The following is a 23,750-nucleotide window of genomic DNA, read 5'->3' as shown; positions in this document are numbered from 1 at the left end:
TAACAGAGACACAAATTAGCTCCACTGTATACAGACTACCAGACATCTTTACTCAAGGGGCAAGTAGATACTTCGTCTGGCTGACTTAAGGGTCAGGGAAGTTCTGTGGTTGCACTATATCCACCACTGGGAGTACAGTTATTCTTCTGATGTTTAAGATTATTGTGCTTTACACTCAGGATCTAGTAGGTTCTTCTGTAAATTTTGTTTGGTATTCTTTTAAAGAGATAAGAGCAGTAAAACCCAAGCAAGACTCTCTGGATCCAAGTCTACAAATGGGTAACTTTCCTTCCTAGGATTTTGTGAGCACTAATATGGTAACTAAACTTGGGGATTTTATTTTCCTACGAGTATAAAATCCTGCATAAACTTTACCATGTGAAACAAATGAGTAAGTAGACAAAATGCCTGTACACGTTGATTGCTCTTGAATATTTTTGGTCTTCGTAATGAATGGGAGATTCAGTTTAAATTGTACCCAAATAAAAGGTTAAAAATTAGATGCTGCAAAGTAAGTACATTTTCAGTGAAAACACTAGTTTAATGCAGCCTCAGGGCAAAATGTGGTCCCAAGCAATTATCTTCAAAACAGAAACAAGCAAAAGGAATATTCCAGAGAATATATTAGCTGATTAAAAAATACGTGCTAAATGATCCCTAAAATGTTCCCAGCAGAGTCCTTTCCTGTCACATGTCATCGACTTGGCTGTCAAGAATGTCTTCACAGTGACTTGCAAACAAAGACTCATCACCTCTGCTAAAATAGCTGAGATGCCATCAGCAAAGTTAAGAACTGGCGATGATTAAACAGCTTGTGGATTTAACGAAAACCCACAAAGGCAAACATGTGCCTCCTCTTCTCTATTTGTGGCGTATTCTTGTCTGAGTATGAAGTGAGATTTAAGAAAGCTTCAGAACTGAGAATGCATTTTAGAGGATGGTGAGAGAAGGGTCTTGTGAATGCTCCTAGACGAGGAGGAACTCGGGGCCAGAAAACTGGAAGACCTCCTTACTCAGCCGGGCTGTAGGGGGAGGCCTGTTGTGCAAACACCCCCTGCCCCACCCCCACCCCAGGGCCCGCCCCAACCTCACAGGCCTCAGTGGTTCTGATCAGATCTGAGCAATTTCAAAAGAGCGGATGAGTCTTTGCTGGTCACAGGTAAAGATTACACTTATTAGAGTGTGAGAATTTCAGAGATAATTTAATAATGTGTTTACAGTCTGGCTTCAAACTCTTTTGCCTCTATTGAAATTTTCTCCCAAGCTACTGGCAACCTTCTTGTTGCCACTTTTGAAGGACCTCCTCCCTCTTTGTCTTCCTGGCCTCTGAGAAGCTTTTACCACCGTGGACCCTGCCTCCTGCTCCAGACGCTCTCCTGGGGCTTCCCCTCCATCCCAATCGCCTGGTTTCTGGCTGTCCAGCTGTAGCTCCTTACAGGTTGTGAGTCGTAGATTCTGCGTGGACCACTTTTCCTCTTTGCTCCACATTCTCCCCCGTGACGCTTCCAGAGACCGTCCATTTCTGGGCTGACAGCAACCAAGTTTGTCCTCATTCCAGACTTGGGTCCTGGGCTTCAGATCCAGGGCTCCACCTGCCTGCTGCCAACATTGCTGCCCCGCAAACAACACTGGCAACACTGCGCCCTCTCCCCCGGCTGGCCCCGATCAGGTGCCTGGCTGTGTCGTCTTTGATCCTGCCTGCTCTTCCCTCCATCTTCTTCAACCAGTAAATGTCCAGACGCTGTTACTGTTTCCGCGTGAAAATCCCTGGCATCCATCCCCCACTTCACCGTGACTGCCTGGCTTTGGCTCTCAGCAGATCCAGGGCTGGAACAACAAGGGCCCCCTCTTTCCAATCTGTTCTTCCCCCTGCAGCCAGTGTCAGAGGAAAGCACCAACTGGGAGACTGACTTCTGTCTCCTGGCCCTCCTCTTTGCTAGACTGCTTCCTGCCCCTCTCTGGTCTGACCGCTCCTCCTCACATCCCCCTCCCCCACCAACACATGTACTTTCGGATGCCACCTCCTCCTCTGGTTCTTGGCTTTTGCAGTTGCCTCTGCCTAAACACACCCGCCTCCCCCTTCACTAAGCTGGCGGGTACCCAGGACTCCCAAGCAGGGAGCCATCTTCCTATTAATTATCTATCCCTGCGCCTGGCATAGAGAAGCTGATATACACTATTGGAGCACACGAGCTGACTCTTGGGAGGAACTTTTTTTTTTTTTGTCTTTTGAGGGCCACACCTGAGGCATATGGAAGTTCCCAGGCTAGGGGTCGAATCAAGAGCTATAGCTGCTGGCCTATGCCAGGGCCACAGCAACGCCAGACCTGAGCCTCATCTGCCACCTACACCACAGCTCACGGCAATGCCGGATCCTTAGCCCACTGATGGAGGGCAGGGACCAAACTGGAGTCCTCATGGATACTAGTTGGGTTCATTACTGCTGAGCCACGACAGGAACTCCCAGAAGGAACTTTAGAGTGGCTGTCCTCAGGCTTGTGGGTGGGGATGCAGATGAGAACAGCTTCCACCCCTCAAGTCCCCTGACTTCCTGGGAGGGGCTACGAGGGCGAGGGCAGCAAGTCACCCTAAGGATGAGGGGGCGGGCATGGGAAGATCTCCCTGGAATCTTGTCTCCTGGGTGGGTGAAGAGTTACCCTTCCAGCTCTGAGAGGTGTTACTCTGGGCGTGTCTTCAGTGCAGGCAGGGGTGAAGAGTAACTTCAAGGGTAACAGCTGGCGCTTCCTGGGGGAGGGGGCTCAGGCAGGCCAGGCACTGTCAGATGAGAACAAGAAGTGGACATGCCACAGCAGCTGGTGGGGGTGGGGGGACCTCAGGGAGTAGAGGGTCAGTCTGAGTGAGGGATGGGCATGCAGGCAGCATCTGGGGAGGCCCCAGGGAGTCCAGGCCCCTGGGTTGTGATGCTGGCGTTCCCACAGTGCTTCCCTCAGGCCTGGCACTCAGGGCCCTGCCAGTGGGAATTCATTTCACCCTCACCTCAATGCAGGGATAAGGGAACATCACAGACAGGGGATATGGTTGCTTCAGGTTACCCAGAGGCCGCTGGGTTTCTTGGAACCTTTCTTAAGCAGCTCATGTGGGGACAGGTAAAATTAGTCAGTGGTGCCTGGGTAGAGTTAGGCTGCAGCTTCAACTAAGGATTGGGAGTTTGGGATTAGCAGATGTAAATAAACTATTATATATCAGATGGATAAACAACAGGTCCTACTGTATAGCACAGGAAACTACATCAATATCCTGAGATACACCATAATGGAAAAGAATATGAGAAAGAATATACATATAACTGAATCACTTTGCTGTGTAGCAGAAATCAACACAACATTGTAAATCAATTGTACTTCAATTTAAAAAATGAACATTAAGGAGTTCTTGTTGTGGCACAGTGGGAATGAATCCAACTAGGAACCATGAGGTTGCGGGTTCAATCCCTGGCCTCGCTCAGTGGGTTAAGGATCCGGCGTTGCTGTGAGCCGTGGTATAGGTCACAGATGCAGCTCAGATCCAATGTTGCTGTGGCTGTGGCTTGGCTGGCAGCTGTAGCTCCAATTAGTCCCCTAGCCTGGGAAATTCCATTCACCGAGGGTGCGGCCCTAAAAAAAAAAAAGGAAAAAAAAGATTCCTGGAGTTCCCGTTGTGGCTCAGTGGTTAACAAATTTGACTAGGAACCATGAGGTTTCGGGTTCAATCCCTGGCCTTGCTCAGTGGGTTAAGGATCTGGCATTGCCATGAGCTGTGGTGTAGGTTGCAGAGGCGGCTTGGATCCCACGTTGCTGTGGCTCTGGTGTAGGCCAGTGGCTACAGCTCTGATTAGACTCCTAGCCTGGGAACCTCCATATGCCCCAGGAGTGGCCCTAGAAAAGGCAAAAAGACCAAAAAAAAAAAAAAAAAAAAAAGATTTCTTGAGTTTTCACTCCAGACCTTATTCATTCATTTGATTCTTTAGAAGTCTGGGAAATAAGAGGTCGCACCTAAAAGAGACAGAGGGTGTGTGGATGACACCTGGAGCGACAGGAGAAGGAAAGCTCATGGTACACCCTGCAGCTTCCTGCCATTTCTCCTCCACACACTCCCGTTGTGCGTTGTTTGGATTTCCTCACAAGCACAACAGGTTGTGTGGTATCCTGACTCACTTCTTGGTGGCTGGAAGCAAACATGGTTATGTAAATAAGCGGGTGAGAGGACCATTGCTGCCAGCTTGAGAGGAGAGCGGTCTTGATCCCAGAAGCATTAATTCTAGGGCAAGTACGGGTGAGAAGCAGGGGAGCTTTTTGCCATGCATGGTCCTAACAGCCCAAGCTCCTGGGTCATCTTGTTGTGTACACCTGAAAATTTATGCAGCCTATTTGATGGGAAGACAAATACAAACATTTCTTTCATATTTAAAAATGACTATTCCAGGAGTTCCCGTCATGGCTCAGTGGTTAACGAATCCGACTAGGAACCATGAGGTTGCGGGTTTGATCCCTGGTCTTGTTCAGTGGGTTAAGGATCCGGCGTTGCCATGAGCTGTGGTGTAGGTCGCTGAGGTGGCTCGGATCCCGAGTTGCCATGGCTGTGGTGTAGCCCGGCAGCTACAGCTCCGATTTGACCTCTAGCCTGGGAACCTCCATATGCCTCGGGAGCGGTCCTAGAAAAGGCAAAAAGACAAAAGGAAAAAAAAAAAAAAAAGAAAAAAAAAAAGACTATTCCAAGACTCTTTTATAAATGAAGAGTTCTATTGAATATGACTTTTAATTTTTTTTTTTCTTTTTTTTTTGCCATTTCTTGGGCCGCTCCCGCGGCATATGGGAGGTTTCAGGCTAGGGGTCAAATCAGAGTTGCAGCTGCTGGTCTATGCTGCAGCCACAGCAACAAGGGATCCGAGGCATGTCTGTGACCTACACCACAGCTTACAGCAACACCAGATCCTTAACCCACCCACTGATCTAGGCCAGGGACAGAACCGAAATCCTCATGGATACTAGTCAGAGATTCATTTCCGCTGCACCATAGTGGGAACTCCAAGTGGGCTTATTTTTAAACTGAAAATTTTGAAACTGTGCCGGAGAAAATATTTTTCAAATGGTGATAGAAAAACTTTTGTCTTGCCTTGTTTTATGGACTGAATTGTGTAAGCTCCCCCATCCCCATTCATATGTTAAAACTCCAGAGAGTTCAGGAACGTGGCTGTGTGTGGAGACAGGGCCTTTAAAGAGGTGATTGAGTTAAAGGAGACATTGAATATAGGCTCTAATCCAATCAGACTTCTGTCTTTGTAAGAAGGGGAAACTTGGACACAGACAGTACAAAGGAAGGCCACTTGAAGACATAGTGAGAAGGTGACCGTCTGCAGGCCAAGGAGAGAGGCCTCAGAGGAAACCAACTCTGTGAACACTTTGACCTTGGACTTTGAGGCTCCAGACCATGAGGGAATGAACTTCTGTGGTTAAGCCACCCTCGGTGGTGTTTTGCTAAGGCAGCCTGAGCAAGTGAATGTACCATAGTATAGCTGACCCTTGAAAAACAGGGGTTTGAACTGCTTGTGTTCATATATGTGCAGATTTTTTTCAATAAATGTATTGGAAAAGTTTTTTAGAGATTTGTGATGATTTGAAAACACTCACAGGCAAACCACATAGCTTAGAAATATTGAAAAAATTAAGGAAACGTTAGGTATGTCATGTATAAAATATACATACATACTAGTTTATCCTTGTGTAGGCATAAAGTGAGTGATATGTAATATAAAATTAATAATGTGTTAGTTTTCTTACTATTAACTTTACTTTCAAAGAATTACATTACTGTAAAGTATGCCTCTCTCATAGTTGGAGAAACTGCATGTCAGCCTATTTTCATAGGTTTGCAAAAAAGTCTAACACTGTTTCAGTACTGTATTATGAATATAACCATATACCATATGCCATATGTAATAATGATTCATTCATTAGTGTATAAGCTAGGCTACCAGGAAGCAATTATACTAGGGCTAGTCGCGAAACAATCATATTGCTGTTTCTTTTTTCGGCTGTGTCTGCAGCATATGGAAGTTCCAGGGCCAGAGATGGAACCCACGTCACAGCAGCAACCTGGGTCACTGCAGTGACAATGCCATATACTTAACTTGCTGCGCCATAAGGGAACTCTGCATAAATCTTTAAACCTGTAAATAAATATGAATTTTTTCACATTATCTTTTTTGTTTTTGATGTCTAGTGTTAGTAATACATACAACAGCTACAGTTTTTTGTCATATAAGACATTATTATTGAAGGTACTGATAGACAATTCAACTTGTAAGCATACTCATATTATCAGTATATATTGTACAAACTATCAATAAAGCTTCTTTATAATGTTCTTAATAACTTTTTCTTTCTTCTAGCTTAGTTTTTGGTAAGCATACAGTATATAATACTTATACGAAATATATGACTTTAAAGGTAAGCTGTCTGGTCAACAGGCTATTAGTAGTTAAGGTTGTGGGAAGCCATATGTTATTTACAGATTTTTGACTATGTGGGGGTTGGTGCCCCTCACTCTTGGATTGTTCAAGGTTAAACTGTACAGTGAGAGTTGAGTGTAGAATGTTCAAGACTTTATCAATTTGCTTGTCAATCTGTTTACTCCCCTGCTAGTTTGATCTATTTAGAAATTAATTTATAGGAGTGGATGAAAAGAAACTTAATATTGTTTGAACTGAATCATTAACGAGATGTAGAACTTTTGTTAAAAATCATTTCAGTCTTTACTTTCAGAGATGAATTTGTATTAAAAAAAAAGAAAAAAAAAAGAAGGCATATGTGTGTGTGACTGGGTCACTTTGCTGCACAGCAGAAATGGAAGAAACATTGTAAATCAACTACACTTTAATAAAAAAATTAAACAAAAAGCACATTTCCAACAACTTCATGTACTCCAACTAAATAATATTTTGGAAATAATCTGTGTAATCCTGGAGGAACTATACTAAGTGTTCTTCTGTCTTTTAAGGCATAGTTTGGAATGTCTAAGAATAGCTGTTGTTCACGACTAAAAAACGTGATATCACTCATTAAAAAGTCTCAAAGTGCACTCGGGTAATGGAATCCAGATGAGTCTGGAGAGTGGGCCTTAATCATCTCATTGCCCGAGAATCCTTACTCTCAAAAATAGCTAGAAAATGTCAGATGCTTAATAAATATTAATAACTGAAAATAAGAATTCCTACTTCACTGTGTGTAAATGTAATCATATTATTTTCCATGCTGTCATCCTCACAGTGGAATACCTATTTTCTGTTACATATTTTAATTTTAATTTGTCTCTTAGGGAAAACTATTATTATTGTAAGAGCTACTGGGAGACAAAAGGCATGTTCAAGTGGTCATATTAAATGATCAAACAACCGAAAAAGAACAAGGATGGTGCCAGAAACAAGGTTGCCATTTTGGAGATGAATAATGGGCTGGTTACATCTGTAACCAGCAATGTAACTGAGCAGGACCCTGTGGGGCCTTCTTGGGGCAGGCCCTTCCCCCAGATCCTCTGCTGCCACTCCTCCCTGATGCACCTATATAATAGTACCTGATGCACATTTCCTGAGTTGACTTTCAGATGCTAAAACCTCCACTAAATGGAATAAGTTAACCATTTAAGAACCTTGAGCTTAGCACCACGATGCTAACCACTGTGACCCCACCCTGTCACTTCACCATCAACCAATCAGAAAACTGCACACTCTTCTGAGACTGTGACGGCCCCCCACTCCCCAACCTGGCTTTTAAAAATGCTTTAAAAAAAACCTTTGGGGAGTTCAGGTGTTTTGGGGGGCATGAGCCACCTATCTCCCTGTTTGGTCTGCAATAAATCTTTCTCTGCTCCAAACTTGGACGTTTCAGTTAGGGCTCACTGTGCCTTGGGCACACAGACTTGTGCTAACAATATACACATAAAATACTCGTTCAGGTAAGCTGTAGGAGGTAGGTGAGCTCTGGCCAAAACATTCTAGTCATCGATGTTCAGTTTATTATGTAATTAAACTCAGGAAAGGGACACTTTTGCATATGTTTCAGGGACTTATACTTGCAAACTCCTTTTCAAAACTGCTAATTGAATTGGCTGGTTTTTTAATTATTTAGAAATCAGGTACTATCATGAGTCAAAGATTTCTAATTAAGTTATTAATTCTTGAGATATTGTTTTTCTAGAATCCAAATTTTTAAATGGAATTTAGAAGTGATTAAAAAAAAAAAATCCCTCACAAGCAGAATCAGGCTAAGGGAGAGAAAAACATCCCCATCAAGAGTTATGAAGTAGCAAGCAGAAAGCTTCGAAAATCCCCCAAAAGGAGAGATGTGTAAACAATAAAAGTTCTGTTAAAAATAAGAACCAAGAAAGAATTCTAAAAAGCAAGGGAATTCTGCAAAGGACTTTACAAAAATCAGTCAAGTTTCAAGAGGAAAGTATAACAAAGTAAATCATAAGCTGCTCCTAAAGTGCTTAGCTAGCAGAATAAACCTATTTCGTTTTCTTTCTTGAAGCTCACAAGTCTTCTTACAGAGTGTAAGGCAGCAGCAGAAAGCTTCAGAAGGTCTTGGGAAATGACACAAATGGGGTTAAATATGACTTTAAGGAAACTTAATCTGCTCCCCTTAGATAAGATTTTACTGCACTTGCTGCAATTCAGACTAAGGGTCTTTGATGGCTATAATGAATGAATGGAAAACATTTCAAGGTGACTTCTAGGCTAGCAATATCCAACGGAACATTCTGCAATGATGGAAATGTACTGTATCTTCTCTGCCCAAAGGAGAAGCCACTAGCTCTGTGTGGCCACTGAGCACTTTAAATGTCGGTAGTACTACTTATGAACTAAATTTTACATTTTATTTAATTTTAAGTAATTCAAATTTGAATCACCTCGCGTAACCAGTGGCTACAGTATTGGACAGTGCAGTATAGGTCCTTTCCACCCTTTTAACTGAGGGCTGCAGACATCATTTTACTACATATTCTTGGGTTTTCTGGGATATTACCCAAGGCTTCTAGGATCCCCAGGGGTAGGACAATCATAAGACTGTCCAAACTGGGACACATTGAGAAAGACAGGAGTGTTAGTGACAGTCAGGATGAGGCCAGAGGCATAATCTGGCACAGCCCAGGACACCCAGGAAGGGCTAATTCCCCCATCCACAGGGCTTGCAGGTTCTTTAAGGAAGTAACTAGGTTGAACCTGGCTTCTTTGGGGGTTGCTGTCACAGATAATATTTAAGTATCTTCTCAGGTACACATTTTCATAATACCATGATTTTCTTTGCCCCAACAAACATTTACCACAATCTTTAAAACTCATTTTCTACTCTCCCAGTGACCCTCAGCCACCAAGTAAAGGAATGTCTAACAGCGTGCTAAAGGACCAAGTACGAACGGAAGTAAACAGTCAATCACTCTGGTATCTGAGCTTAGACCAAGTAAGTATCTGGAGAGCTAAATTAGCTTGGATATTTTAAGCTTTCCTCAGGCTTTTTGGTAAGAGGCAGGAACAACCAAAAAGAGCAGAGGTATTTCTTTGCAGTACTGGCACCCAGCAGTCCCTATACACATTCTCCCAAAGGTTTAAACTGGCCAGGCTGGGTTAGAGCAGTTCTTTTAGTCCAGATCCTGGATTGTTTGGAGGAGTGGATCCCGGAAATACAAACATCAGTTGCTTTGGACCCTCTCTTAATTTTCTGCCATCAGTAGAGGAAGGAAGCATATTGTGGTTAGCCTTGACAGTATATTTCAGTAGGACAGAGGCAACCCCCTGCACAGCACACAAGCTTCTCATGGTCAGAACTCAACCTGCTTTGAAATGGTGTAGAGGGACTTTTCTCTGACACAAAATACAGAACATGGATTGAAGCATCAAGTCATACAGGTAATTTACAAAATCCAGTTGTATCTATACACAGATGTCCTGAAAGCCACAGAGTCCTATGACAAGCCGGTTCTCAAGTACTCTGTCGGGTGTGGCCTGGCTTTTCAAATGCCACCCATCTTTTATAACATGGCCTGTGTTGGACACAGTCAAGTTTTGTATTAAGAAAAAAATATTTCAGAATTTAATAGGGATATGGATGAATAGGAAGAGAAAAAGGAATTATTCCAGGAGATTTACCTGCACGAAAGAGAACTTAGCAACACAATTAATTCAAACAATCAGAGGTAGGTTCTAAGAATCATTTGTCAAACGCTTTCACCAACCTGATAGCTCGAATGACAGTTTTAAGTGGTGGGGTGAGGTCCTCCACTGATACATCACACTGGCATCCTTTATCATCATACACATCATCGGTGCCAAGCGCTGTGTCAGCTGCAAGAGAAAATGGCCAGTTAACAGGACCAGCAGTGATTTTGTTTTAATTCTTTTTTTTTTGGCTGTGCCTGTAGCATATTGAAGTTCCTGGGCCAGGGATCGAACCCGCACCACAGCAGTAGCCTGGGACACAGCAGTGACAATGCCGGATCCTTAACCTGCTGCGCCAGGAGGAAACTTCCAGCAGTGATTTAAAACATGCTACTAAATGGGGGGGGGGGGCCTCACAGACTAAGCTCATAAATCAGTATGAATAAAGTCAGCCAATTGTTTTTCCCAATATTATTCTTTCTCCTTTCTCTACAGCCTCACCAATTTTATGTGATTTGACATGGCTACCTTTCTATTTTCTTAAATTTTATTTTATTAAAGTATAGTTGATTTACAATATTGTGTTAATTTCTGCTATACAGGAAAGTGACTCGGTTATATACATATATTCTTTTCCATTGTTGTTTATGACAGGATATTGAATATAGTTCTCTGTGCTATATAGTAGGACCTTGTTTATCCATTCCACATAGAATAGTTTGCATCTGCTAACCTCAAACTCCCACTTCTTCCCTTCCTGGCCCCTCTCTCCCAAGGCAATCGCAAATCTGCTCTCTGTCTATGAGTCTGTGTCTGTTGGACATGACTGCCTTTCTGAGCTGTTTTCCATGGGGAAATGGGGCTGCTGTCACACTGTCTTTTCAGTAGTGGTGACAGATTTGTGTTGGTCCACCTGTGCTTTTTTGTCCAGTTCATTTGAAACTAGCAGCCAGAGTTGATATAACAGCTGTTTGGAGTTAGGAAAACAGTTTTTGCACATTTAATGAACTGGCCTGTATCTGGAGAGCTTGAAACCCATGGCCCTGACCCCATTAGTCCCATGTCCCGAACGAATGTGCTAAGCATTCAGTTCCAAGAACACTGACTCCTTATCAGTTACTGGACATGGGAAGCCCAGGAGAGAGCTTGCTTATGACAGCATGGTCAAAGCTGAGAGCAGATTCTCGGACTGGATAAGAAAATTGGCTCCTCATAAACGGAGCAAAATAACTTCTGATTTAATTGCGAAGTTTGGAAAAGGAGACAGGTTTACAATAAACACCAAATTAGTAAGGATTTATAAAATTAATACGGAGTAAATAGATCATTGTGGCTTTTTTTTTTCAGCAACAGAATATTGAAAGCAGGTTAAAACTCCTATAATGCAGAATAGGTTAAATAAATATGGCTTGGTTTATTTAATGGAATATGGAGAATCTGTTAAAAATGATGACTGATGACTGGAAAAATGTCGCAATATATTATTAAAGAAACAGCCTATATCTGGGATTAAGAGTGATTTCATTTTTCTGCTTGGCTATATTTTCTAAAATTTCTTCAATGAACATGTATGAACTTGGTAAAAAGTAACAGGAAAGTACTCATGAGAAAAGAGTTACACAGCCTCCAAATACTGACCCTCTTTATTTATTCATTAAAAAAAATTCTTTTTGTCTGTGCCATGGCATATGGTAGTTCCCAGGCCAGGGCTTGAACCCTTGCTGCAGCAGTGACCCAAGCCACAGCAGAGATGTCAGATCCTTAACCCAAGGAGCCACCAGGGAACTCCTGAGCCCTTAAATGTCGACATAACTCAAGGACTAATACTGCTTTCTTTCACCTTTGCTCTGCTCAGTGTTCATTTGCTAAGTCAAAAAAAAAGAAAGGGACTCTGCCATGGGCTGTCTTGGTTGGGTTAAAAGTCTGGAAAGGCTGTTGGAGGCCCATTCAAGGGCGGTGCTTACATTAGGAAGGCAGTTGGTGCACCATTCAATTCAGCAACTTACTGTGTGTTTACTGTGCATTGGAATCCAGGGGTGGGGTGGTGGGGGGGGTGGGGGGTGAGGGAGGAGATGCAGATGGGTCTTTGCACTTAGATAAAGCTTTTGCATAATTAGTTTTTCTTTTTCTTTTTTTGCTTTTTTATGGCTGCACCTATGGCATATGGAAGTTCCCAGGCTAGGGGTTGAATTGGAGGTGTAGTTGCAGGCCTACACCACAGCCACAGTAATGGCAGATCTGAGCCTTGTCTGTGACCTACACTGCACCTCGCAGCAAGGATGGATCATTAACCCACCGAGTGGGGCCAGGGATTGAACCTGTGTCCTCATGGATAATAGTCAGGTTCCTTACTGCTGAGCCACAATGGGAACTTCAAGTTTTATTATTTACAGCAACTGTGCGAGTTGGGGATGATGTGTCTGGATTTTAGATGCTGAATTGAGACCCAAAGAAGGTGAGTACTTCACCTGAGGCCTCAGCGGTGGTAACTGGAGCTGGGTAGTTGCAGGGCATGTCTCTGAATCCAGTTCGCTGAGGTCCCAAAGCCCTTGCCCTTTGTACCATATCACCCAGTATCAGAACACACACAGGGGGTGGTAGTGGCAGCCAGCAGGTCAGGAGAGCTCTGGGGTGCAGCCTGTCCTGCTGGGTACCCTCAGCATCTCTCCAGAGCAGAGGGCCACAGTTCAAATGAGAGTGTGCCTATGAACTCTGTGTCTAACAGTCGGATCTGACTCAGGGATGACCTTGAGGGCAGCCGGCCCACTTTGTTAGGCTGACCACCCACAAAATATAGCCCTTTTAGCACATAAATATCAGACTCAAGATTTTAATGACAACCTTCCAGGAGCTGTTCATGATTTCCTCCTCCAACTGGATCCCAACCTGCTCTTAGTTGGTATAGAGGGTTGAGTAAGTCTTGCCCCCAAATTCACATGCACTCAGAACATCAAAATATGACCTTATGTGGAATAAGGGTCTTTGCAGATGTAATTAAGGTAAAGTTTGAGATGAGCTCATACTGGATTAGGGTGGACCCTAAAGCTGGTGAGAGTATCCTTCGAAAACAGAAAAGGAGAAGATGAAGGAAGAGAGAAAACAGAAGGAGAGACAAGGACCCGCCAGAAGCTGAGAGAAGCATGGGATGGTTTCTCCCTCAGAGAAGTGACAGAAGTATGACTTATGGCCCACAGTGACAACACTAGTCACTTTTTTTTTTTTTTTTTTTTTAATGAGGCATATGGAAGTTCCCAGGCTGGGGGTCAAATCAGAGCTGCAGCTGCCGGCCTACACCACAGCCACAGCAACGTGGAATCTGAGCCGTGTCTGCGACCTACACCACAGCTCACGGCAACAATGGATTGTTTAACCCACAGAGTGAGGCCAGGGATCGAGCCTGCATCCTCATGGGTACTATTTGGGTTCTTTACTGCTGAGCCACGATGGGAACTCCTGTGTGCATCTTTAAAAAAACGCATAACAGTATCTTCATCACAGGCATAGCAGTAAGTAGCAAGAGGACAGACTGGCCTTCAAGAATAGGTCATCACTGGGAAAAATTACTTCAGGAGGACCGGATCCCTACCCTACAGGAAACATCCCATTCCCTGGGACTGAGGAGGGTGTGTGCGAGGTGAGAGAAGGGGTTTCACATCCAGGCTGGGAGGCTGACAGAGCTGAAGCCACCACAGGGAGCCCTGTGGGATACCCAGACGTTAGCTGCCCAAAAGAGGTTTCTATCAACGCGCTTTGCTACGATTCCCAGGGCAGAATTCACGGGAGTTTTTATGCTGCTCTTCAAAGAGAGGCATAAAGCTGCTTTCTCTAGCTGAACTCTACTGAGGGGTGCTTATGACATGGTCCCCTCATCCCTCATAAAACTGGGGACTCTGGGGAGGTTACAGGAAGGCAGATTTTGCAAGGCTTGGATCAGTGGCTTATCTACTTGAAAATCCAATACAGCCAACCAGAACACGATGAGGCAGGTCCATATAATTAAGAGGCATAAAATTCAGGGTCCTTGGATTATTATGAGGTTAATGGAAAACTTCTTCAGCAGGTAGGACTGTCACAAAAAGTGCAGAAGGAAAGGCAGTGAAGCTATAATATGCACACTGACTGTAAGTGGAACTGGAACATCCCAAGAGATTACAAGGCCGTTTTCTCCCGGCTGAACACTGAACCCTTTCCTCCGTCCTGCTACCCAGAAAGACCTTGAGTCTCTTCATCTTGTTTAGGAACAGGCTGGGCAGAAGATGGGCGTCACTGATCCAAATGCCTCTTAGGGAATTTCATTATATCCTATAACTTAATTATTCAAGACATAAATTAAGCTCCTCTCAGTTTTTAAAAATATTTTTTTTTTTTTTTGTAAGCTGGGTCAGAGCAAACTAATAGGACATATGTCTTTGCTGATGTACTGAAGCAAGGGCTGAGTCAGAGAACGTCTTATTTCAAAGCCACAAAAATGGGGAAAAATGCTATCTTTCTGTTTTTAAGTATCTGGAGATATCGATATCGTTTCCAGTGAGGCTAACAACATGTTAAATGTCTTTCTCGTGATTCCTAGAGGCTTAAAACCCTCTGTGAACTCTGAGGCACCTGGGTGGGGCTACGCTTTCAGCCAAGGCTGGCTCTGTGCTCTCCGACCACACTGCTGGCCCTCTGCCCTGGCATTTTGGGAAATGTGGGTCATGGGAACATAAGCTTATGTGAGCACTGATCTGCAAAAGCCGTCATGAAGGGCAGTGTGCCAATGGGGTGAGGTGCTCCCCAAAGCCCAGCTCCCTGTGGGCAAGCCTCCCACGACCAGTGGGACTGCCCAGTGCACGCACAGTCTGTGCTTGGAGGAGAAGAAGTTTAAAATACAGTCTGAGCAGGACCTGACAGAACATTGTAAATCAACTATACTTTAATAAAAATAATAATAAAATACAATCCTTTGACTCCCCCAACTGGCTCTGTCTTCTATTAATTAGCAGTGTTCAGGATCTACTTTCAAATCTTGAGCTTTGTTTCTCTTGATTTTGGAAACCCTATTCCATAGTTTTTGGAAAGAACTACTTGGACCTTACATGATAAAGAGAACATTCTGGAAACTTCTGCTATGTCCAAAGACTGTTTTTCTTTTTCCACTACAAATTTGGCTGTCAAGATGCAAGTGCTTAGGAAAAAAGGACAGGTAGTTTCTAGTTCATGTTCTTGGTCACCTGCTCTTATAGATTAGATTTCTTTTTACATTTCTTGACAAAATGATTAGAATGGTTTTCAACCTTAGCTGGCCGTTAGAATCACCTGGGGAGCATTTAAAAAAATCTCAATACCCAGGACAAGCTGGAAGGTAGGCCTCAGAGTTTTCCCAGAGGAAGCTTCCCCTAGGAATTCATATGCAGCCAAGGACCATTGACTGTAAGTGGAAAATGGTGCCTCTGTTTCTCCCAGCCAGAACCGAGGTATGTGTGTGACTCATCTGCCATAGGACTTAAACTAATTCCCCCCGTTTCCCTTCATACCACAAGTATATTTTGCACAATCTGAGACACTTGTAGGTGCTTCCCAGGACGACAGGAAATACATCATAAAAGGCAGAAAAAGAAATTCCTTACAAACTAGTGCCTTGGGAACAAGGTTTCATCACCTTTTTTGCTCAACCTTGGGGCCTCAGGTTTCTGAATTCCAGCCACTGTTTTCTATCCCTCAGCCACCTGACACCCTGCTCTTCAGGCTGTGACTCTGTTCTCTTTGAACTGTTTTTCCATCCAAGAAGCTTGCATGTTCAGAGACCAAAATAAATCAAATTGTCAAAACTGAGCAGAAAACATTTGTTTTGTCTGCGGAGGAATGGTAATGTCCTGCCGTTTGGGTCATTAGGAGGAATTATAAAGGAAACAGCTGACAGTTTTGGTCACAAAGACAGAAAAATGTTACTACCTGATATAGCTAAATTACAATGTAAAAGAAAATACCTGATTAGGAAAAAATAGAAACATAAGGAAAAGCTTAATATTTATAAAATATAAAAAGCTTATTTGAACGGATCACAATTCAAAATATAAATGTAAAAATAAATCAGTCAGGGAAGACCACCAGTAGCAAAAAAAAGAAAAAAATGATAGAAAACTTTTCAACCTAACTAGAAATTAAAAAAAAATTAAAATAATTTGAAAGTATGGACTTACATCTATTTAATAGCAAAAGAATAATAATTAATACTAACCAAACTGCGGTGAATCTGGTACACTGTGACCTTTGCTAGTGACAATCTAAGTCAGAACAAAGGTTTTTTTTTTTTTTGCTTTTTGGGACCACACCCAAGGCATATGGAGGTTCCCAGGCTAGGGGTCGAATCAAAGCTACAGCTGCTGGCCTACACCACAGCCACAGCAAAGCAGGATCTGAGCCGCATCTGTGACCTACACCACAGCTCATGGCAACACCAGATCCTTAACCCACTGAGAAAGGCCAGGGATCGAACCTGCAACCTCGTGGTTCCTAGTTGGGTTTGTTTCCACTGCGTCACAACAGGAACTCCAGAATGAAGTTTTATGGTAAGAAAAAAAATTAAAAAAATTAAAAATCAGCAATCTTTTACTTTTATACTAGGGGAGTTATCTTTGGAAAATAATTTCAAAAAGAAAACAAAGATAGTTTTGGTTTTTTTTTTTTAATTTATTTTTGTCTTTTTTTTTTTTTTTTTTTTTTTGTTATTTCTTTGGGCCGCTCCTGTGGCATATGGAGGTTCCCAGGCTAGGGGTCGAATCGGAGCTGTAGCCACTGGCCTACACCAGAGCCATAGCAACTCGGGATCCGAGCCGTGTCTGCAACCTACACCACAGCTCACGGCAACGCCGGATCGTTAACCCACTGAGCAAGGGCAGGGACCGAACCCTCAACCTCATGGTTCCTAGTCGGATTCGTTAACCACTGCGCCACGACAGGAACTCCCAAAGATAGTTTAATGCAATAATGTTTATTGCATTATTGCCTATTGTAGAGAGAAGAGAGTTATATAAGTTTTCAATGTCCCAAAGTAGGAAACTCTAAATTATAGTATTTGATCATGATGGTGTACTGCATAGCTGTGAAAAAATTATGAATAGTATATAAGAGTATGAAAGTATTTTTAAGTGTTCAGTAAAATTAAAATAGGCTAATTAACCATGTACAATGATGTACATAAAAAGAAAACTAGGAGTTCCCGTTGTGGCTCAGTGGTAATGAATCTGACTAGTATCCATGAGGATGTGGGTTTGATCCCTGGCTTTGCTCAGTGGGTTAAGGATCTGGCATTACTGTGAGGTGTAGTGTAGGTTGCAGACACGGCTCAGAGCTGGCGTTGCTGTGGTTGTGGTGTAGCCTGGCAGCTGCAGCTCCAATTCAACCCTTGCTTGGGAACTTCCATACACTGCAGATGTGGCCCTAAAAAAAAGCAAAAAAAAAAAAAAAAAAAAAGGAAAACCAGTTAGAAGTGAGTATGTAAAAATGAAATTAGGAGTTCCTGCTGTGTTTTTGGGTTAAGGATCCAATGCTGTCTCTGCAGTGGTTTGGGTTGCAGCTGAGGCATGGGTTTGAACCTCGGCCTGGGAACTTCCATATGCTGCTGGTGTGGCCAAAAAAAAAAAAAAAAAAGAAAAAAAAGAAATAAAGAAAAGAAATCAGCAGTATTAGGGAATGTGATTATAGATATTTTAGATTACTTTTAAAATTCCTTAAGAAATATAAAGTTTTTTTTCCATCACAAAAATAATATATACCTTTTGAAATAGAGTATTTGAAAAAACAGGAAAACAATTAGAATGAAGAAAAAAAAGACTTCCCAAGTTCCAGAACTTAAACTACCACTGTCATATGTTTCTTATGGTAAAAATGTGACAGCTATAAATTCACAATACATTTTAGAAATTTAAATTAAGCGTGTAATGATTCTATTCCTCTATGATGTAAGGAACACACATTAAAAAGGGGACTATTAATGGTGGTGATAACTAATTTATTACATCCTGTTATGAATTATAATTTATTTTCCAAGGGTTCCTTACTTCTGCTGCTGCTTGTTTTTCAATTACCTTTCCCCCACTATCATTTCCTGGCACCTTAAATATCATCCTAAATTTAGAGTCTCCACTTTAGCCATGTGCTAGTTCAAAGGCAACTTCTTTAATCCAGCTAGAGTTTAGAATAACTGCTTAGGCCCTGATGTTGCAGCACAATTTTATTTCGCTATTCCTTGGCTGGGGACTTTTTTTCTGTTCTGTGATAGTTGCTGCTAAGTCACCAAGAGACATATTGGGTCCTTTAGACACTAATAAGAAACCCAGAAAAATGTTCCAGATTATATACATATATTTTTTTTTGGCTGCGCCCATGGCATGTGAAAGTTCTCTGGCCAGGGATTGAACCCTTGCCACAGCAGCGACAACACTGGATCCCTTTTAGGCCACCAGGGAACTCCTAGATAATATCTTTTTTGTTTGAGACTTTTGTCTTAAATAATTTTTAACTTTTTTTCCCTCTCGTTATGACAGTAATACATGCTCTCTAGAAACTTTGAAAATTTGAATTTTAAATTAAATCATAAAGAATGAGAAAAATTTGTGGTTCAGGTAAATCCTATTAAATTTTGGGCTATTCCCTTCCAGTATCTTTTTCTCTGCATGAACTGATGTTTAATGTCAAAGTCAATTTCTCAACATAGATCAGATATTGAACACCTCTGGTTGCCCAGTGAGGGAACTTTATTTTGAGAGCTCAAAAGCCATTATTCAGCCTCATCTTATTCTATGTCTTCTTTATCTCATGCTCATGCTCCAGCTACGCCAGACTAGGCATAGTTTCCCAAGATGCTGTCTATAATAAGGTGCGTTATTACCTTTGGATAGTTTCCCAAGGGCTATTCTCTGCACACCCCATCCACTCTCCTTTCCTTTTCGGGGGTAGGGGGAGGGCTGGTAATCTGTCATGCTGAATTTGCAGCAGACGGATTATTACATGCCTAGAGTATCACAAAAGCAAGGAGCAGCCCCCCACAAAGAAAAGAGCATCAGAATATTTAGAACAAATCATTTACCCTTCAGTGGACTCTAACTTTTGCGCCATTCTGAAAACTAGAATTTCATTTTGCAGTTTAACAATTTCTGTTTATTTCGAGTCATCCAAAGCAAAGAAGATGAGGTATGGAGGGCAGCAGGACAGAGTTTAGAGCCTAAGATCCAGTTTTCCAATCACAAACTTTTCAAGAGTCTACGATCCCCAAGATTGAGGCAGCCCTGTCCTCCCGTACTGGGAACATGTATGTCTTATATTTGTTGTGCACAAGCCCCTTTCCTTGCTAGACGGTCAGCTCTGTGAAGGCAAGGTCCTTGTCTTGTGTCCATCTACCCTGTGCCTTCTTATCCATGGACCTACTGCCCCTAGAAAACTGATGGTACAAAGACAATCCTCAATGCACGTTTATTTCATGAACGTTGATGAATTTCTTCCTGGTACCACTACAGCCCTCCCTTTGACTTCCATAAAGTCTGGACGTAGGATTTTAAAAATAAATGAATTCTGCAGTTAGGAGATGGCCCTGCACTGTGATCTTATACACTTGGTGAATCAGCTCCTGGAAGGTAAGTGAAGAGTGTTTTCACAGAAGAGGTTGTCACCCGAGAGGTCTCAATGGGCTCCCGTTTCTCAGCTCTGTGTTCAGTGGTGGCTGAATGCCTTGGGTGCTTTGTGGCATGAAGTGGGCCCTTCACTGTATTCATGAAAGGTGTCACTCATTTCAGTCCTTGTGTGTGAGATGGGTTTACAAACATGAGCTGTAAGTTAAAATGCTGTACTGCCAGATTGGAAATGTTGTGTTCATTTTACAGATGAAGAAGCTGCAGCTCAGTGTGAAAAACAGCGTGAGTGGGGCCCTTTAAAATAGAACTGGAGCACCCATTCCAGAGGAACTGCCTTACATGTCCTATTTTCTGAACCTGTGAACTGGGCCAAACTGCCAGCAATTCTAAGAAGTCAGCAAGAATGAGAAAACCCTGTTGTAAGGACTGATAAAAATGAACATTTACCTTGTGACCACCTTGCCTGACTAATCAGTGAAGTTTAAATCTAGCTTTGCTTGTCAGCACCAGCAAACTCTTCTTAAAAACAACCTATCTCATCTTCCTCTTTTTTTCTTTTCATTAATAACACTGATTCCCTCTCCTATAAATGGGAATTAAAAAAAAAGATACACATGAACTAATTTACAAAACAGACTCACAGACACAGAAAACAAACGTATGGTTACCAGAGGGGAAAGGGGGTGAGAAGGATAAATTAGAAGCTTGGATTAGCAGATACAAACTATTATGTATAAAATAGATAAACCACAAGGGACTAGCACAGGGAACTATACTCAAGATCTTGTAAAAACTTATAATGGAAAACAATTGAAAAAAAATATGTATAACTGAATCACTTTGCTGTAAACCCGAAACTAACACAACACTGTAAATCAACTATACTTCAATTTTCTAAAAAAAGAGAAAAAACCAAGGCCATGGCTCTCAGTGAGCAACTCTCCAATGGCGCTCCGTTTTTTTTCCAGAGTAAAAAGCCCAAGTCTTCATAAGGCCTGCAAGGGCCTAGGTGCCTGCCCCACCCCTCTTCTGGTCTGACCTCATTTCCCATCACTCTCCCCTCCTTCTTTTTTCTCTAGGTCCCCTTGAAGGAACCAGGCACCTGTCTCCCTCCAGGGAATGCTCCTTTCTAGATAGCTGTGAGGCTCCTTAGCTGTTGAGCTCTCTGCTTAGTATGGATTCTCCAGGAGAACCATCTGGACCACCTTACCCAAGGCTACACACTGAACTCCATCCACCATCCATTCTCCTTAGTCACCTTTTCTTTCTTCCACATCGCTTGTCACTTTTCAACATACTCAACAATTTACTATTTTGTCCTCATTACTTATTCATCTTCCTACTAGAATATAAGCTCCATAATGCCCAATGTCTTGTTCTCTAAGGTAGCTCGAGCACCTGGAATCATGTGCCTGGAACAGGGTAAGCAAGCTAATATTTATTGAGGAAGCCAGTCAAGGTGAGTGATACTCCTCCACGCTATCTGATCACAACATATAACTCATTTACTAACCTCTGGATTTTGGCTTTACTGTTTTCTCTTTTAGCAGTTTTTTTTTTTTTTTTTAAACCTTGGGATCCTACCGTGAAAAAATTCCATTTTTGCTCATAATGTTTACTTTTTATAGGATTTATTTTAAAATAGGATTTCCCTCCAGTGGTCCATGAAAACATTTAAGTGGCAAAATAAGCTTAAAGCAAAAGCATGAATAACTTCTGTAGTACAACTCAAGAAATATGTGTTGAATAAATACTGTACACTACACTTTTATTTTCAGGTTGAAATGCAACCTGTGCGTCCACTTTATATTTTTAAAATTTTTTATTCTTTTAGGGCCGCACCTGTAGCATACGGAAGTTCTCAGGCTAGGGGTCGAATCAGAGCTACAGCTGCCGGCCTATGCCATAGCCACAGCCATGCAGGATCTGAGCCGTGTCTGCGACCCACACCACAGCTCATGGCAATGCCAGATCCTTAGCCCACTGATCGAAGCCAGGGATCAAACCTGTGTCCTCATGGATACTAGTCAGGTTTGTTACCACTGAGCCACAACAGGAAGTCCTGTGTGTCCACTTTAAAGTCTTGAGTCTATGGAGTTTCCATTGGGGCGCAGTAGAAACAAATCCAACTAAGAACCATGAGGTTGTGGGTTCAATCCCTGGCCTCGCCCAGTGGGTTAAGGATCTGGTATTGCCATGAGCTGTGGTGTAGGTCGGCAGCTGTAGCTCTGATTTGACCCCTAGCCTGGGAACCTCCATATGCCTTGGGTGCAGCCCTAGAAAAAAAAAAAAAAAAGAAAAAAAATAATAAATTCTTGATTCTGTAAGTTTACAATTAATAAATAATAGAATTTTAATATCAGTAACACAAGCGTGAGGGAGCTCTCTCTAGCTAGCCATATCATCCATATTAATAAAATAAAGAAGGCCAACCGGACTTATTTTTTTCTTCAGGAACAATGTGACATTAACGGAAATGTAAATATATTACAGTGAGGTACAGTGTAACTTCACATGTCACTTTTGGATCCTCACTCCCCTGTGTTTTTCCAAATGTGACCTTTAACCTAGTACTTTATAGTGTTAGTTCTTCAGGGACAAATTGTGAAATTTCAGTCATGTGACCATTGTTTGTTCTGAATCTTAGGAGATTTGGAGTGAACAGCCTAAAAGTGAGCTCTTTTAAGAATTAGGAAATCATTTCATTGAATTCTTTTTTGTTGTTATAATGCCTCGGATTTTATTATTACTATTTTTTCTTTTTTGGTCACCCTGTGCCATATGGAGTCCCTGGGTCAGGGATCATATTCCAGCTCAAGTTACGACCTATGCCTCAGCTATGGCAATGCTGGGTCCTTAACCCACTCGGCTGGGCTGGGGATCAAACCTGCGTCCCAGTGCTCCAGAAATGATGCTAATCCCATTTTGCCATGACAGGTACTTCTCATCAAACTCTGATAGAAATAAAATATAAAATATAATTATATAAGGGAATTTTCGATCCATCTATGAACATATTCTCATTAAATTTTTTTTCTAGGCAGTAGCATTAAAATTACAGTACTAGGAAAAAATTCTGAAAAATAAAAATTTTGTTGGAGTTCCCACTGTGGTACAAGGGGATTGGCATGGTCTTGGGGGTGCTGGGACACAAGTTTGATCCTGGGCTCGGCAGAGTGGGTTAAGGATCCAGTGTTGCCACAGCTGTGGCTTAAGCTGAAACTGCGGCTTGGATCTGAACCCCGGCTGGGGAACTCCATGTGCTGTGGGGTGGACAAAAAAGAAAACAAATTTTGTTTTTACTGGAAAAGAGTCCCAGTATTCATATCTGGGACATATATTTGTTTCAAAATAACATATCCTCTTGTGGTTTTAAAGTAATGTACTAGTTAAAGAAATAATTTTAATATTTTGAACAGATATTGTGTTTTCTTGTGTATTTCTACCAAAGCAGTTGCATCTTATATAGCAAATGTTATGTTAGCACACCTGAAGATTACAGATTGATAAAGATTGAATAACTTAGCTGTGCTCACTCTTTATTTTATTTTTTGGTGTTACAGCATTCTCTATTTGGAGTGGAAAACTGGGGACACAAAATAAAGTCCTAGTACCTGCAACAGAAATGAAGAGGAACATTCAAATACACTATCAGAGGACATGCAGCTTACTTTTCCCCCCCTAAAAAGTTAGATGTAGATTATCCTGTGATTACCACATTCTGAAAAAATGGCTCTATATATCATGAAAACTTCCTCAGCTCCTTTAAAGATTCTCATAGTAAAGAGAAAATACAATTAGTCTTTGACTGTATTTGACTACTTTGTTGTTGGCATGGCCCAGCATCAGCTTCTACATCTGTTTGATTTTCATACACAATAAGAAATACATTTGATTTTATGACCCAGCGTGCACACCCACACATGCACGCGTACACACACACACACACACAAGTTCCCTTCTGGGTTAAGACCATAGAATGAATACACACA

General features: G+C 42.1%; 1 protein-coding gene across 8 annotated transcripts in view; it reads right to left on the bottom strand.

Annotated features, from left to right (window-relative positions):
* The window catches only part of KCNQ5 (potassium voltage-gated channel subfamily Q member 5), a 504,676-nt gene that overhangs the window by 19,788 nt on the left and 461,138 nt on the right, over positions 1 to 23,750 (bottom strand). For all 8 annotated transcript variants that reach the window (XM_003480275.5, XM_003480277.5, XM_003480276.5 and 5 more), the window contains one exon: positions 10,228 to 10,336. In XM_003480275.5, coding sequence (XP_003480323.1) covers positions 10,228 to 10,336 — 109 coding nt within the window. The remainder of the gene's footprint in view (positions 1 to 10,227; positions 10,337 to 23,750) is intronic.

Source organism: Sus scrofa, chromosome 1, assembly GCF_054392235.1.
Source record: "Sus scrofa isolate SSC_HxYL_T2T_F1_AM1 chromosome 1, Sscrofa_HxYL_maternal_Yorkshire_Landrace_v2.0, whole genome shotgun sequence".
NCBI lineage: Eukaryota > Metazoa > Chordata > Mammalia > Artiodactyla > Suidae > Sus > Sus scrofa.
This window is presented reverse-complemented; position numbering and strand designations above follow the sequence as displayed.